Here is a 15,578-nt window from a genome sequence, read left to right on the forward strand (position 1 = left end):
CTTCATGATTACCCAGCCATGTTTTTGTTTACTACCTTCTGTAAATGTGTATTTTCTGAAGCATATTCTCTGCTTCATGATTACCCAGTCATGTTTTTGTTTACTACTTTCTGTAAATGTGTATTTTCTGAAGCATATTCTCTGCTTCATGATTGCCCAGTCATGTTTTTGTTTACTATTTTCTGTAAATGTGTATTTTCTGAAGCATATTGTGATGAAGACAAAGCTGGCAGTGGCGCGGGACGGAGCGCCCGCGCTAGGCCAGCGGCCATTAAATCATCTCGTAGCTATCGTTCACCACGTCTCATTCTTCGGCTGGCCGCCACGTTACATTTGGTGTGAGGTGCTGGGGTCCCTTCATCGCCATCCTGGTCCCGGAGCTTCGGTGTCCTGCGCCTGCCGTGGACGTCGGCCCTGGGTGCCTGGTCCGCGCCGCCCGGCCATGCCCCAGCCCGCCCGACCTGAACCGACCTCGACGCTCACCCCAGTCCCGTCCACCGCCCGGACCACAAGACACGACGACCCAAGACCCCACCGACCCGAGACCCCACTGACCCGAGACCCAAGACCCACACGTGAAGACACCGCCCCCCTGCCCCTGCCGTCCGGTGCGCCCACGGACCTCAGCCGTCAGCTCCTGGCACCCTCCGGCCCGGATGCTACGTGGACCGGGACTCATTCTCTCATCTTTCTCATCGTGGCGGCGCCAGCACTGCACCATCTTCTACGTATTGTTCGATCCTTCACTCAAGACCATCGCCATTTCGCCGTCTGTTCGTCACCGATCGGGACGATCGCTCGGAGGCCCCGGGTAGTGTGACAAAGACGGCAGTGGCGCGGGACGGAGCGCCCGCGCTAGGCCAGCGGCCATTAAATCATCTCATAGCCATCGTTCACCACGTCTCATTCTTCGGCTGGCCGCCACGTAACAATATTCTCTGCTTCATGATTACCCAGTCATGTTTTCATTTACTACCTTCTGCAGATAAATAGTTTCTGAATCATGTTCTCTGCTTCATGATCACTCTTGATATGCCGTCAACTATAGACAAGCGCTCTATATTTATAGAATACTCTCTCTTGTTTGATTTTACTTTTCTGAGCTCTGTGAGCACTGCATTCACTGCCTGTCCAAGGCCGCTGTTTTGGGCTTCAGAGATTTTAGGTGGCTGCCTTTGCATCCTTAGCTCCTTGTAGCAGAGGTCATGTCGTGTCAAGTTGATGTCGTGTGGCTGTGCGCTATGTGACTTTGAACAAGACCCCTTTATCGCTCAAAGACCTTTAAATCTTGCCTGTGAAAGGGGTACAGATAATGTGGATTGGTGTGACATAACTATGGGCAGGGCACATTCTGTTCATTTTAAACTGTGAGTTGTTATTAACAGCTTAGTATAGTGGCAGATGTTTCTTCTTGGGTGTGCTGTTATAAATTATGTTCTTGTAATTTTGTATGTATACCATGTTTCTTACCACCCTGATGATTTTTTTTAAGAAGTTTAATTAAAAGTAGTCTGGTGTATTGCACCCTTTATTGTGCCGAGTAGAAAATGCAAAATAATGTCGGGGCCAACAATCAACTTTTTTTCAAGGTCAGAAAAAAGTTGTTAGCCTTTAGCTCAGGCAACAGCTTGATGGTTCTTTTATCACATTTGCCTCGCTGGCAACTTCAAGCAGACATAAGTAGCACATATCAGGGTAGAAAGCTCCTAAAGGGAGACGCCGGACAAGTTGCCTCTGGACATGTTGAAATCAAGATTGTGAGTAAGGACCATGGGCATCTGTCCTTTAAAAGTGACATTAGCTTTTCTTCTAGGCATCATCGCCTGACACATGCTGACACATATAGAATGTGATATTGTGTCTCGGGCAGCCATGGCAACTGTAGGTGCATTTGGTTAGAGAAACACAGTGAGTGGTCTGCCTGGATGGGATAGTAGAAAGCTAAAGGCAGCATTTGTGAAAGGAGTAAGCTATGAACATGCAGAAAAAAAGTTTTTTATTGTGTTCACACAAAGTTTTGTTCTTGCATTCTGTTTGTTTCAGGCTTTCTGCAAGTTTAACTGATGCCCAGAATGTTCGTGTTTGGTGCTGTAGCTGCCACGGTGGTGTCGACCGTGTGACCACATCTAGATCTGCTGGTAAGCCCCCCCCCCCCCCCATTTTATTCTTTGCCTAGTTGTGCAGAGGCTAATTGGGCAGCTCTGATATTTTGCGCTTGTGCAGCACAAAACTGCAGTCACTGTGGGTTGAAAAGGAACAAAGCTTGGAAACGGAGTGAAAAAAAAAAAAAAGCACAGCTTGTTTGGTAACTACAAGTGGAATCTTGAACTTTTTTCCCTCTTTTGTAGAATGAAATTGGCATATGATAAAATGGGCGAATATGAAATGGGCATATCAGATAGCGTACGCTAAAAAAATAGCTTGCCTCATGGTGTACGTCCACCAAACACTTTTCAAATCGAGCCTTACTGTACACTCGCATTATGTGCGCCATTTCTCGGGTTCAGAATGTGTGGCTTTGGCGTTCGCTAAATTATTGTTTCCAAAATGGCTCCGCCCTTCGAAGCAGGATCTCTCATTTTAAACTGAATTCGTCGTTGTTGTTGCCGTTTTCAGTACATCCATTGGCCATAAATGGGGCGCCAGGCTTTCACCTCGTCTCATCTCGCCTATTGGTTTGTTGACAAAGCATCAGTTTGTTGACAGAAATTCTTCTCATACTAAAAATCAGCTACTTTGGTGAGTTTTTTCTTGTACCCAGTGGGCAGTAAGCTAATGGAAATATTCAGAACTTTGATATTGCCTTTCTAATCGATGAAGATATTGTTTGCAATTTAAACATCATCATCATCATCAACCTGACTATGCCCACTGCAGGGCAAAGGCCTCTCCCATGTCTCTCCAATTAACCCTGCAACAGTTTGAGCTACGTCAAAGACACTGTGTTACGGTATGCACGCTTTTCAAGCTCTGCAGTTTGTCCTTTTTCTTGCGATCGACAGGCAGTGGATCCCAACCAGCGAGTTTTCTTCTCTCCATTGTTCACAAGGATTTCCTTACTTCCTTAGTTACAATCAAAATTTCTGTATATTTGGTGTTAATATTCCCAGGTGTAGCTCCATGTTTGGCGTGACTACTGCACAGTTCAGTAAAGAACTCTTCTGTCATCCTAGCTATCTTGTCCTTCAAGGGAAACTTAAGTGATTTTATGACTGCACTCAGTCAGTTTTTGATTGATGTTGCCGAGCTGTTTCGCGTCAAAGTATGCGAGGCCTTTTTTAAAAGTACTCAAACAATAATTTTAAATAAGTGTAAAGCTTTGAACCTAAACCCAAACTCCCAGACACAGCCCGAAGGGCTCCTTTGTGGGACATCTGTGATGACGCTGCTCTTGGAAAGAGAGTTGCATTTGTGCACTGCCATGCCGCGCCAGAAGTGAATCAACAGCAATGCAGCATGTACAAAGACCGACTTCGAATCCACGGTTCATTCTCCATGTCCTGGGACAGTGCAAATGTCGACTCCGTAGACGTCTTAGTATAACCTTACTGACTTGCTGTTTACACATGGCCTAGTCCAAAATAAAGGAGGCCTGATCAAGGTGATTCTGGGCAAGTGCAGCACATTGTTCCTTTCCCTTTCTTCAGCTTTTCTCATAGCTTGTCTTATGTCCAGCACTGGCATTGCTAGGGCAGTTTTCTTTCTCACCTGTTTCACAGCATGACCCGGGAGTATGGTGGCTATCTTCAAAATTATTTCGCAGGAAAACTAAACGGTTTTTTACCGTGTCGTCTTGACTTTGAGGAGAACTTATAGTACGAATTTTGTTGACATCTATGCACATCAACAAATCGCCGGAGTTTACCATCGTTGTCTGTGTCGTCTCGTTCGCATGTCCCTCGGCATAGGAATACTCAAAGCAAAAAAGATTTCTGCCTGGTCTCTACCATTCGGCTAAGGCCACTTAGGCTGTGAATTTAAACCGGAGGCCCTTACTCTGAGTGCGAGTGTGATGCAGAGTCTAGTTCCCTTCGCCCAGTATTCATTGGCATTTGAGGCTGTTTGTGTTATATGCGGCACACACTGTACCTTTCCATAACATGAACATGATCATCATGATGTCAGGCGTGGTGTCATCATTAAACTGCCTAATTTTTTGCGGCAGAAAATTTTAAATTCGACAAAGTGAGAGCAAAGAATCCGTAATATTCCACAGGGTGTTAATGTAAGTGGCTAACGCGGGTTTTAACACAGTGCAGCTAGATTGAATGCGTCTGAATTCAGTTTCCAGTGCAAACCTGTCTGGAGCCAGGGTTGCTTAGCCTCATCTGATATGTGGCAGCTCTGACCTGTGCCTTGCAGTTACTTGGGTCTGGGGGTCAAATGTTTTGTTGGTCTGGTCACGTGGGCTGCCTTACTCACACCTGAGTGGCATATCCTGTTCTGGTGAAGAATTTGTTCCTCAGAGAGCCCTTATTATGTGCTTGCACCCTGACTACCAAGACTAGTTTCTAAGAGCAGTTTGGCTGGACCTCACGCCAGTGAAAATGAATAGAAACAAAGTTATTTGGCTATCGTTTAGGTACATATTAAAGACGTTTAATATACTGATTCGCTGACATGATAGTTTTGTTTCTGTTATGTTTTTCCTGCTGCTTTCAGGGTCTAATATCATCCTGTAATTGATGTGCATGTATCCTTGACACGTGTGCTTGCAACTTAAGCATGCTTGAAAGGCAGAGTCTTGCTGGAAGTGTTTTACTCAGAAAAACCCACTTCCCTTTCGGCACTCTGTAGTTTGACCCATTTGACTCTTTGTAGGAGTGCTTAAAAGACAAGATTGTCCTCGCTACCTGAGCATTTGGTGTCTCTTTGTCGTTCTGTAGCTTCAGAATGGTTTGCACACAACAGGCAGACCTGCAAGCTTGCGTAACACAGCTGCATGATTTTGTTTTCTCAGAGACGTAGCAGTACAGTAAATGAATGGACAAATGGGTGGATAGATGCGGGCACCCCCTTTGAAACAAGGTGGTAGTAGTTTCTCCCGTTATCTTTATTTAGCAATGTACAGGTGGATGTTAAGAGCGTCTCCCTTGAAATGGGATGCTGGCGGCTGCCACCATGCTCTGTATAGCAACTTCTGGCTTAGGAGCACTGCCTGACGGCAAAGAAAAGACATTATGATAACGGACAGTAATATGTACTGATAGGTGCTGCCTGTTGAGAAGATTGTGAGAATTTACGGGGTTGCAGCGGCGCACCAGCACAATAGGTCCAGCATGGCAGGCTTCTCCAACCGAACAGCCCATGCCGTGCTTGCGCACCAAGCATGCGCCGTTCAACTTTGTTTCCTTCTTTTGCCAGCTGAGAACGCTGATCTAAGCGCCTCTGCTTTACAGCATCGCTTTGCACTACAGGGCCCCACAGCACTACAGGGCAGGGATGAGGATGCCTCGGCGGCAGGCAGGTCAGCAGATATCCCAGCAACATCCGAGGGGAGCTCCTGGGGAGGTGTCTCCATGTATGTGGGTTTGAGGAGATCCAAGGAGTCTACCTCTTCACGGCCGTCCAGCAGGATAGTCACTGACTTTGTCGTCTTGTTGAGTACGCGGTACGGGCCATTGTATGAGGGGGTAAAAGGCGCCTTTACAGTGTCTCACCTTAGCAAAACATCCGTCGAGGACGTAAGGTCTGGGTGCACGAAGACCTGACGGTCGGATGATCGAGGCGGGACTGGGCGCAAGTGTTGAATGCAGTCCTGAAGGCATTGAAGGTACTGCAGGGGCTGGGACGAGGGAGCCAAAGGAACGAACAAGTCTCCGGGAAGCCGCAGGGGTGCACTGAAGATCAGTTCGGCCGCTGAACAGCCAAGGTCACTACGAAGAACAGCGCGTAGGCCAAGAAGCACAATAGGAAGGTGGTCAGCCCAGTGCTCGCGTTCCAGGCGAGCAGTGAGGGCAGTCATGAGCTGACAATGGAGCCGCTCGACCATGCCGTTAAAACAGGGATGGTATGCTGTGGTGCGGCAGTGTTTAGTGCCGAGCAGACGGGTGAGGGAAGTGAAGAGGGTGCATTCGAACTGGCGGCTGCAATCCGCGGTAATAATGCTGGGGCAGCCGAAGCGGGAAACCCATGCTGAAACGAAGGCTTTGGCAACTGTTCCCGGAGTAATGTCCGGTATGGGCACTGCTTCTGGCCAACGAGTGAAGCGGTCGATCTTGGTCAGAACTTACCGGCAGCCACGAGAGGGAGGTAGCGGTACAACCAAGTCCACATGAACGTGGTCAAAGTGACAACCAGGTAGCAGGAAAGACTGGGGTGGAGTCTTTGTATGACGGGTCACTTTGGCAGACTGGCAAGCAAGGCACGAGCGGGCCCACTGGCGAACGTCAGTGTTAATGTTCAGCCAGACGTACCACCGGGTAATGAGGCGCTGTGTGGCTCTGATGCTGGAATGGCAGATGTCTTGAAGTGAATGGAAAATGGCACGACAAAAGGCCTCCGGGATGAATGGCCGCGATAGAGCCAATGACATGTCGCATCAGAGCAATCCGTGCACCAGCGGATGAGGCATGATCTGCAGATGGAGGGCACGGGGTTGGTTACTCAGGGCTTTTGAAGCTCAGGGTCTTCTAGCTGTGCCCGGGCCAGACATTCCCAGTCCACAGCAGATGTAGACACGCTGATGGAGGTAATACGAGAAAGTGCTCAGCTGCCTCATTGTCGATGCCTTTCATGTTCCGGATATCTGTTGGGAACTCCGATACGTAGGCGATCTGACGAAGTTCGCGGGCGACATACTTGGAAGAGTTGGTACGGAACACATACACCAGAGGCTTATGATCTGTTAGAACGTAAAATGGCTGGCCTTCCAAGAAGTGGTTGTAATGCTGGATGGTGGAGTAGATGGCGAGCAGCTCACAGCCAAATACGCTGTAGCGAGTCCCGGCAGGTTGGAGCTTCCAAGATAAGAAACCCAGTGGGTGCCACTCAGAGTCGATTTTCTGCTGGAGAACAGCACCAATGGCCGTGCTGGAAGCATCCACCACGATGCGAGTGGGTGCCGAAGTCCTAGGGAGGATGAGAAGGATCGCATCGGCGAGAGCTTGTTTTGCAGCCGTGAAGCAGCCTGAGCTTCGGGAGACCAGGAAATTGCGGAGGAGGTGGATTTGATTGCGCAAAGAAGGTCGGTCAGGGGATGAAGAAGGCTGGCGCTGTGCGGGATAAAGCGCCAGGAAAAATTCACTAGGCCCCGGAACTCGTGGAGCTTGCGTGGGTAGTCGGTACTGGGAAGTCTTTAACAACTTTGACGTGAGAAGGCAATGGACAAATGCCCTGCGCCGAGATGGGGTGGCCCAGGAAGTCGAGCTCAGAAGAGCCAAAGATACATTTCTGGGCATCGACGACCAAGCCAAATTCTTGGAGGCAATGAAAGGGTTCTCTCGGAGGTGACGCTCGTGATCTTGGGGAGTACGACTCGTGACGAGGATGTCGTCGATGTAGGCAAATACAGCCGGGAGTCCGCGCGTCACTTCAGCAATGAATCTTTGGAAAGTTTGAGCTGCGTTGCGTAGCCCAAAGGGCATGCGCATGTACTCCACATGCCGAAGGGTGTAGTGATAGCTGTCTTCGGGGTATCAACCGGTTCAACGGGGATTTGATGGTACGCTCTGGCAAGGTCCACTTTACTAAAGATCTTGCATCACTCCAGATGTCCAGTGAAGTCTGGGATGTGTGGAAGGGGACAGCTGTCGTGGACAGTGTGAGCGTTGAGAGCCCTGTAGTCGCCGCACGGACGCCAGTCACCCGGTTCTTTCTTGGGCACCAGATGGAGCGGTCAGGCCCAAGTGCTGGACGAAGGGCGAGTAACACCCAAGTGGAGCATGTGGTCGAATTCCCGTTTAGTAATCACTAGATGCTCACCGAAAAGGCGGCGCAGATGAGCTGCAACAGGTGGAGCACGCGTGACAGTGTGGTGAGTTATACCATGCTTGGGTGGCTGGTGAAGATTGCAAGCTTCCTCGTGACCTCGGGAAAGTCTGCGAGGACTTGGGTGTGCGGGCATGATAGGATCAGCGATCAGCTCACTCAGCTGGGTCGATCAGCTAGCTGGGTGAGGCGGTCAAGAGTCAAGTCTCTCGCAGCAGCCAAGACAAGGCGGGTAGACTGTGGCAAATGCTGCAGGAAGAGCTCTCTGAACAGTGCGTCGTTCGAGTTGGCGTTGTTTTCGCCCAGGAGCTGCCGCATGCTAGTGAGTAGCTGGGAGGGGTGGCGGTCTCCAGGCTCTTTGCAGGTGAGCAGTTGCTGGAGGCACGCAGTCTCAGACACTATGGCGCGGTCCAGAATGCACTGCTTAAGTCGCTGGTACGGAGTATCGCCCAAGGGTCTAACGGTGACATCCGCCACCTCTTGAGCCACCTCAGGAGGCAGGTTGGAAAGTGACAAAACCGAGATGCCTCCGAGGTGATGTGGTGCAGATGGAAGATGGCTTCTACCTAGGCGAACCAGATCTGCGGATGCTTGGGCCAGAATGTCGGCAGGCGGAGCTGTATAGCTGCGACGTCCCGTGGGCGCAAGGTAGCGTCAGGTGGAGGGTCGCCTGAGGGCGGTAGGTTGCTGGGGTCGGTCATTCCATAGGCTGGAGTCACCTTTGTAGAGAATTTACAGGGTTGCAGCGGAGCACCAGAACAAGAGGTCCAGCATGGCAGGCTTCTCGAACCGAACAGCCCGTGCCGTGCTTGTGCACTGAGCATGCACTGTTCAACTTTATTTTCTTCATGATGAAGTTTAGCGCCAAAAACGAGGACTAAGTAGGAGAGAAGACACAACACGAGCGCTTTTTCGCAACTAAAACCTTAATGGAAGAACACATGACATATATACCCATCTCGTGAAGTAAATCAAAAAGAAGAAACATACATGATATCGTCAAGATAAACCTTAGAGGGCGATACATCTGAAGAGTGCTGAGGGTGCAAAATGTACACAAAAGGTGCAAAAACAGGAAACTTCATGGTCACAATCACAATCACGAAGAGCAAACGAAAATACCCAAAAAACCCAAAAAAGGGGGGGGGGGGGGAAGAAAATGATATTAATTCCACGTGTGATCCAGGTATGCCAGCTCTTTTGCTGTTCATCATGAATAAGATTCAACTCGCCCAACTTTCCACCTTACTACTTTATTTTCTTCTTTTGCCGGCTGGGAACGCCGATCATAGCACCTACGCTGTACAGCATCGCTGTGCACTACAGACTCTTAATTAAGTACCTTCATCTTGGAAGTTAGACACCAGCTTGCAACAATATCCTGCAACCTCAGAGGGACTAGGAAGTACACAAAATTGTCTCTGCATTTGGGAAAACTGTTAGCTTTTTTTTTTTTAAGTGATCCTGTTAGCCTGCTCGGGCTGCTGTCAGACTCCAAAGAGTTTACTAGTAACGAAGCTAGGTTATAGGCTCACAAGCACCATTTGGTTTGTGTCCTCAGTGTTTGTTGCCCTGAGACAGTAGAGTTCTATGGAACTGGCAGTGGCTCGCAATGGAATGGTGCCTAAAATATCCTAAACCCGTGCCCCACAAAAGCAAATTTATATCTGTTGTTGGATATGTTAATTTATTTTATTATTCAGTGCTTACTATCTTGAAATATGCTGTGACCTGATTCTTAACCCATCACGCAATATCCACAGCAAAAAGAAAGACTGCCATAGGCAGTAAGTGGAGGGTTCCGTACTTATTCTTGTCCACGTTGTCTGTCAGCCACGTACCCATTGCACTGTGAATCTGACTTGATGCCTATTGGTTCTGTGTGTCTAAAGTTATGCTTTTTGCCCTAAAGATGTATGACTTGTGTTTGCAGGCTAGAACTGACCATCGTGGGTGAAGTGGATGGCCCTTTGACTCTTCAAACATTGAAGTTGAGCTCAGGATGTCGAATTTGGGTCATAAAGTGCCACAGGTAGTGAGTGTGGAGCCGTTGAAGCCTGTCTCTATAGCCCAAAAAAGACCAGACGGAAAGTTGACTCTCTTGCCACCTCCGAAAATGGCAACAGTGCTTCTTCCACGGCCACCGTCAGCATCTGCTGCTTCTTCTTTGACATTAGATAAAACTGCAGCAGCAGGAAGCTGGTGTCCAACCTCTGGAGAGCCATGGTCAAGAAGTTCGTGGCCATCAAACTCGGTGGTTCCCATCAAACTGTGGCGCAACCCACATTCGGTGCTGAACGACGCACCCACACTACCTGCTACTGTCATGCCTTCTTCCTCACCTTCCCAAAGCACTGCCCGACAGCCAGAAGGGAAGCGTGTGGTCGAGGTTTCCCCCAAGTCAGCCACAGCGTCGACCAGTGATGCAAGTGCCACCAGGGCCTCCTCAGATGCCGTTCTTGTCGTGAAGAAGACACAGAATGGTAGAACAATCATCTCGGCCCAAGGAGTGCTGGGCAGCAGCTGCATTAAGCCTCCGCAGTATGTTGTCACTCATGCTGGCGTATCATCGACACAGGCACCTGCAGTCGCATCCACGTTGTCTGATAGAGCCATGGTAAGGGTTGCTGTGAACCCTTCTAAACCAGGTTTGAGAGGAGCTCGCATTGTCTTTTCAGAGCAAGCAAAAGTGGGTGTCCCACTTGCAAAGCTTCAGAGCAGTGCAAAAGATGGTAGCAGTGTAGCCACCACAGGCAACACGACCAGCAGCTCACTGCAGGGCAAACACCCTCCAGCAGTGGTCCATGTCAGTTCTTCTACTCCTTGCCGCAGTACAGTCGGAAAACTTTTGGACAACCTGCATACTGCACCACAACCAAGCATGCCTAATGATCCACCCAGCAGTCGTAGTGTAGTCTCAGCCTCAGCGAAACCGGGCAACAATGCTGTACTTGTATTGAAGAAGGAACAGTGTGACAAGGCAGTAAATGTGGCGCAACCACAGGCATCTCGGAAGCAGGAAGATGACGGCTATGGCATTAAGATTTTAAGTGTTTGCAGTCTTGCAAAAGAAGAGAAAGGTCAGGCCCTTCCAGAACAAGTACCGCAAGTTGCAGCAGGGAGCGATGGAGGCAGCACAAGTACGGGAACTACCAGCAACAAGACTCGTGAGACATGGCATGAGAAAGATGGCAGTGCCAAGAAAGCACCAGAACTGAAAGAGACCCCGGTCGCTACAAGCAGCCCACGTGCAAGGGAAAATGAGCCGGAAAACGACACCATTGAGCTGTGTTCATTTCAGACAAAAAGGGGAAACTCTGTAATTGGATCACAGATAGTATTCAAGCCAGCTCCTTCTGCAGGCCATGTGAGCAGAAGTGCCGTGCCTTGTTCCAAGTCGGATAAACTGAAGGAGGCCATTAAGTTGTTTGAGGAGTCCGTGCTTCAGGACACTGACTTATTCTCTGAAGGAGAGAAAAACATACTGACGTCCTTGTTTCGGCGTGTCAAAAATGACACATCAACTGCAGAATCAGAAGCAGCAGACAATGGTCAAGGCATGCTGCCGCTGCACCCCAGCAAGGTTGCCATTAAAGTAGAGCCTACGTCTCCAGAGAGACATTCAGATGACTCAGTGTTCAGTGCTCAGCAAGATGAAAGGCTGGAAAACTTGGCCACTCAGCATCAGATGAAGCCACTGCAAAGCACTGGAAAGGTTGCCATTAAGACAGAACCTGCTTCTTCAGAGGAACCTGCTTGTGGCTCAGGACCTGATCCATTGAAAAAAGAAGAGTCGGCTACACAGGCTGCAAAACCAGAACAGAGACCAGTTCGTCGCATTGTCATAACGTCAGACGAGGTTCCGATGATTACTTCTGACCAAGTGAAGGCTGGAATTGAAACATTCTTGGTTGAGAACAACATCTCAAGCAATTTTGCCGTAGACGAGGTCATCAAACTACACTGGGATGGAAGAGATATAAGCACGCTTCATTACCGGGATGCCGACAGGGATCGATCACTATCACCACACCCACCGCCAGATGTGCCTGTTCCTCAAAAAATCAAGCCTAACATCCTTCGGTGCAACAAACAACCTTCACCTACCACCGGTGCCAGTAACGAATCATCTGGCACTGCTACTGTCCTGACAGGTGAACAAACTGGTTCTGGTGCCACACCTTCGAAGCCCGACACACTTCCAGAACAGCCTAAGGTTTCCACCAGTGGGCCAACAATGCCATGTAGCTACAGGGCGGTCAGAGTAAAATGTGTCACAGATAGTGACAAGGTCATCTTGGCGCCATTGGGACCAGCGCCAACCACTAAAGGCAGCATTTCGGCAGAAAAGCAGCTGTGCTTCATGCCACGTGCAATTCGGTACATTAATAAAACAGGTGAAGTCGTCGAGAAAGCCCTGAAACCAGGACAACAGGTAGTACCTGTTGTGGCACCCGTTGTCACAAAGACGGTACCTATTCAAAAGCCAGCCACCTCCTTGACGTCTCCCGCTGTTCCTGTGGTATCCTCAGGTTCGCTGAGGCAGACAACCACTAAGAGCTTCACTCTCCAACCACAACCCGTGAAGTCCATGCCGACCGTGGCAGAGATTCCCTGTGTGCCTGTGACAGTTTCGCGCGTGGTGCATGCGAACCCAGAGTCCCGTGACCTGAAGCCTCGGGGTTCAGATGCCAGCTTTCCACAGGGCTTGAGGGGCTCGGTCAAAATGCCCCAAGCTTCTTCGCAAAGGCCGCTGTACCCTACTGCATGCGATGACGACACGGCGAGGATCTTGGAACCCGAAGTGCTCCTCGAGGTGTCCAACAAGGTCATCCAAGTCCAGCCGATTAAGAAACCGGGGTTTGACACCTCTTCCTCTTCTTCTTCCACTTCAAGCTGCTGCAGCGAGGATTGGGTCCCCACAACCCAGGTGCGCGGGAAGCCGAAACAAAGCCGCAAGCGAACTTCACAAAGGGTGTCCGTTCAGCGGGAGTACAGATCACGCAAGCGCCGGCGACGGGGAAAGAAACAGAATCCTGCACCACCCCCAGATACCAAGTCTTCGAAGACTGCAAATGACGAAGTGAATGTCGACATTCTCTCCTCAAACTGCATTGATAGACCTTGTGTTGTGAGCATGTACCACCTGAATGACCGCCTCATGACGAAGGGCTTTGTGAACCTGGCCTCCGTAAAGCACAAGGAACTCTTTGCATTGGCACGAACGCCGGAGGTAAAGCTGGCGCCTGACAGGGTGGTCTCAGTGGTCAAACTAAACACGTGCCAAACTGAGCCGCCTGAAGCAGGGGCCATAAAACATGTCTCGGAATGTTTGCCGCAAGAAATGGAGACAGACAGTCTGGAGTCCTTACTCAGGGAGCAGATAAATAATCTGGTCCAGTTGCGTAGGAAATATAAGCACCCCAGCTCTTAGCACATGTCGCTGAGTCGATTTGGTGTACTAGATGCACAAGACTGCATTTGTGTTTCTCAGCCTTCTCTAAGTCATAGTCAAGACCAAGGCCCAGTTCACTGGCTGAGTCCACTGCTCGGTGAGTTTTCGCGTATAATGTGAGCCACCCTCTAGAACCACTGGGTGTGGTTCTTTGTTGTATTAAATCATCTTTGACAGTTAATACATTCTGTACATATTTTACAGTGTGTGGATTGTTCCTAATAAAGCATTCAGCTGTGTTTGTTTTGTGAATGTGGCTATATTTTCCCTTCTATTTTTTTTGATAACCAGCATCTTGCTACATGTTAAATATTTTAACGGTTTTTGTGGATGTTTTGTTTTATCGAATAAAAGTTTTCTCTTGCTAACTCTTCGGTTGCAGGGGGTCCTATGTTCGGATGGCCCACATCTAGGCTGTTTTAGCTTACCCATTTACTAGTTAGAGCATATGAGCATAGTTGGAGTGCATTATATAAGTACTATTTGCTGTTCATGAATACAAGTAACCCTCATTGTGTTGCATACATTGTGTCTGGGTGGTCATGCTTTTTAAAAGGTTGCCTTCCATCAATGTAACGCATTTCATGGAGACTAAGAGCCACCTTTTATCATCTCTTTTTGTAAAGGGGCTACGCAGACCAGAACTAAAGGCACATGCGTAGACCGGACGACCGTTCTAGTGTTGTCTTGCATTAGCATCAGCTTCTTATTACTCTGTGCATAGTGAAGACATTTGGAAAGCAGGAAGTAGTGACCCATGTGCCATCACTGACACAGATGCAACAATAACAGCCTTGTAAATAGCAGCATTAGCAAATGCAAGTTACTGCTTGGGAGGCCTTCATTCAATAACGTTAGCATTGTCATTTCAGTTGTTCAGTCGAACATTGTCATAGTGAACAGGTCAAAAATAACTTAATTTGATGTAGCTGAAATTTGCAATATAAAATTTTATGTCAAAAACGCATGCCAGAGCAGCACAATGTAGTAAGTAAAGCGACAGCTGCTTGGACAATCCTCTAGAGAAACGGGGAACCTTTTCCAATGTTTTAGCTCCGTCTCGAAGCCACTCGCAGTGATTTTGGTGGCCGCACAAAAGTTGAGCACATCAAAATCTGTTTTGTTTCTCTGGAGCATTTTCAAGCACCCAAAGTGGCTTGCCGTGCACCCACTGAGGTGTCTTCCCTGCTTTACAGCTGTGTCGATTGGAAAATGATACATCAAATTGAAGTCTGTTGCAGTTTTAATCACCTTCATAACGGGTGACATGAGCGCAGGATGGTAATGGTCATCTGTATCAGGAATGCTGCGGGTTTATTCCTGCTGCCTTAAAGTCGTTGCTACTATTCGAAGCAGCAGCGATGGCGTAGAGGTAGAGCATCCGCCTTGCATGCAAGAGGACCGGGGTTTGAATCCCGGTGCCAAGCAATTTTCCACTGAGTTTTAAAAAAAAACGCGTGTCGATGGAATAGCATAATCAGGCCTGGAGTGCGTCCTGTTCTCGGTGACCAGGACCGACAACTCACTTCCTCACCAGAACAGGATTTGGCCACCCTGGTGTAGTACTTTGCTGCAACCTTCTATGATCAAACGAATTAACCCTCGGCCCTCAGTCCCCAGCAGCTGACCAAGGCAGCGGTCAGACCTGTGACGCAGCGGAGGGTGCTAAGAATCTCTGGCTCCAGACAGGCCGCCATTGGAAACTGAACCTGGCAATGTTTAACACAAGAACCTTATCCAGAGAGGCTAGCTTAGCAGTGCTGTTGAAGGAATTAGCAGGTAATGGTATGTCATAGGGCTTAGTGAGGTTAGGAAGACGGATGAGGCGTACACAGTACTAAAGGGCGGGCACATACTTTGCTACGGGGATTAGCAGATAGACGAAAACTAGGTGTGGGATTCCTCATAAATCAGGATATAGCTGGCAACATCGAGGAGTTTTACAGTATTAATAAACGAGAGGATGACAGCTATCGTAATTAGGCTTAATAAGAGGTACAAGCTGACGGTAGTGCAGGCCTACATGCCTACATCAATCCATGATGACCAGATAGTTGAAAGCTTCTATGAAGACGTGGAATTGGTAAAAACCAAAGTAAAATCACAGTACACTGTACTGATGGGCGACTTCAAGGCGAAGGTAGGCATGAAACAAGCTGCAGACCAGGTGGTAGGTGACTATGGCATAGGTTAT

The 15,578-nt window shown here is 48.8% G+C and overlaps 1 protein-coding gene across 7 annotated transcripts in view; it reads left to right on the forward strand.

The window, feature by feature from the left end:
• The window catches only part of LOC149330869 (uncharacterized), a 28,740-nt gene extending 15,115 nt beyond the window's left edge, over nt 1-13,625 (forward strand). For all 7 annotated transcript variants that reach the window (XM_089561565.1, XM_089561569.1, XM_089561570.1 and 4 more), the window contains 2 exons: nt 2,044-2,138; nt 9,863-13,625. In XM_089561565.1, coding sequence (XP_089417691.1) covers nt 9,932-13,363 — 3,432 coding nt within the window. In that variant the 5' untranslated portion in view covers nt 2,044-2,138; nt 9,863-9,931 and the 3' untranslated portion in view covers nt 13,364-13,625. The remainder of the gene's footprint in view (nt 1-2,043; nt 2,139-9,862) is intronic.
• Nucleotides 13,626-15,578: the final 1,953 nt, after the last annotated feature.

This window comes from Amblyomma mixtum, chromosome 9 (genome assembly GCF_055824585.1).
Source record: "Amblyomma mixtum isolate Tamu chromosome 9, ASM5582458v1, whole genome shotgun sequence".
NCBI classification, from domain to species: Eukaryota; Metazoa; Arthropoda; class Arachnida; order Ixodida; family Ixodidae; genus Amblyomma; species Amblyomma mixtum.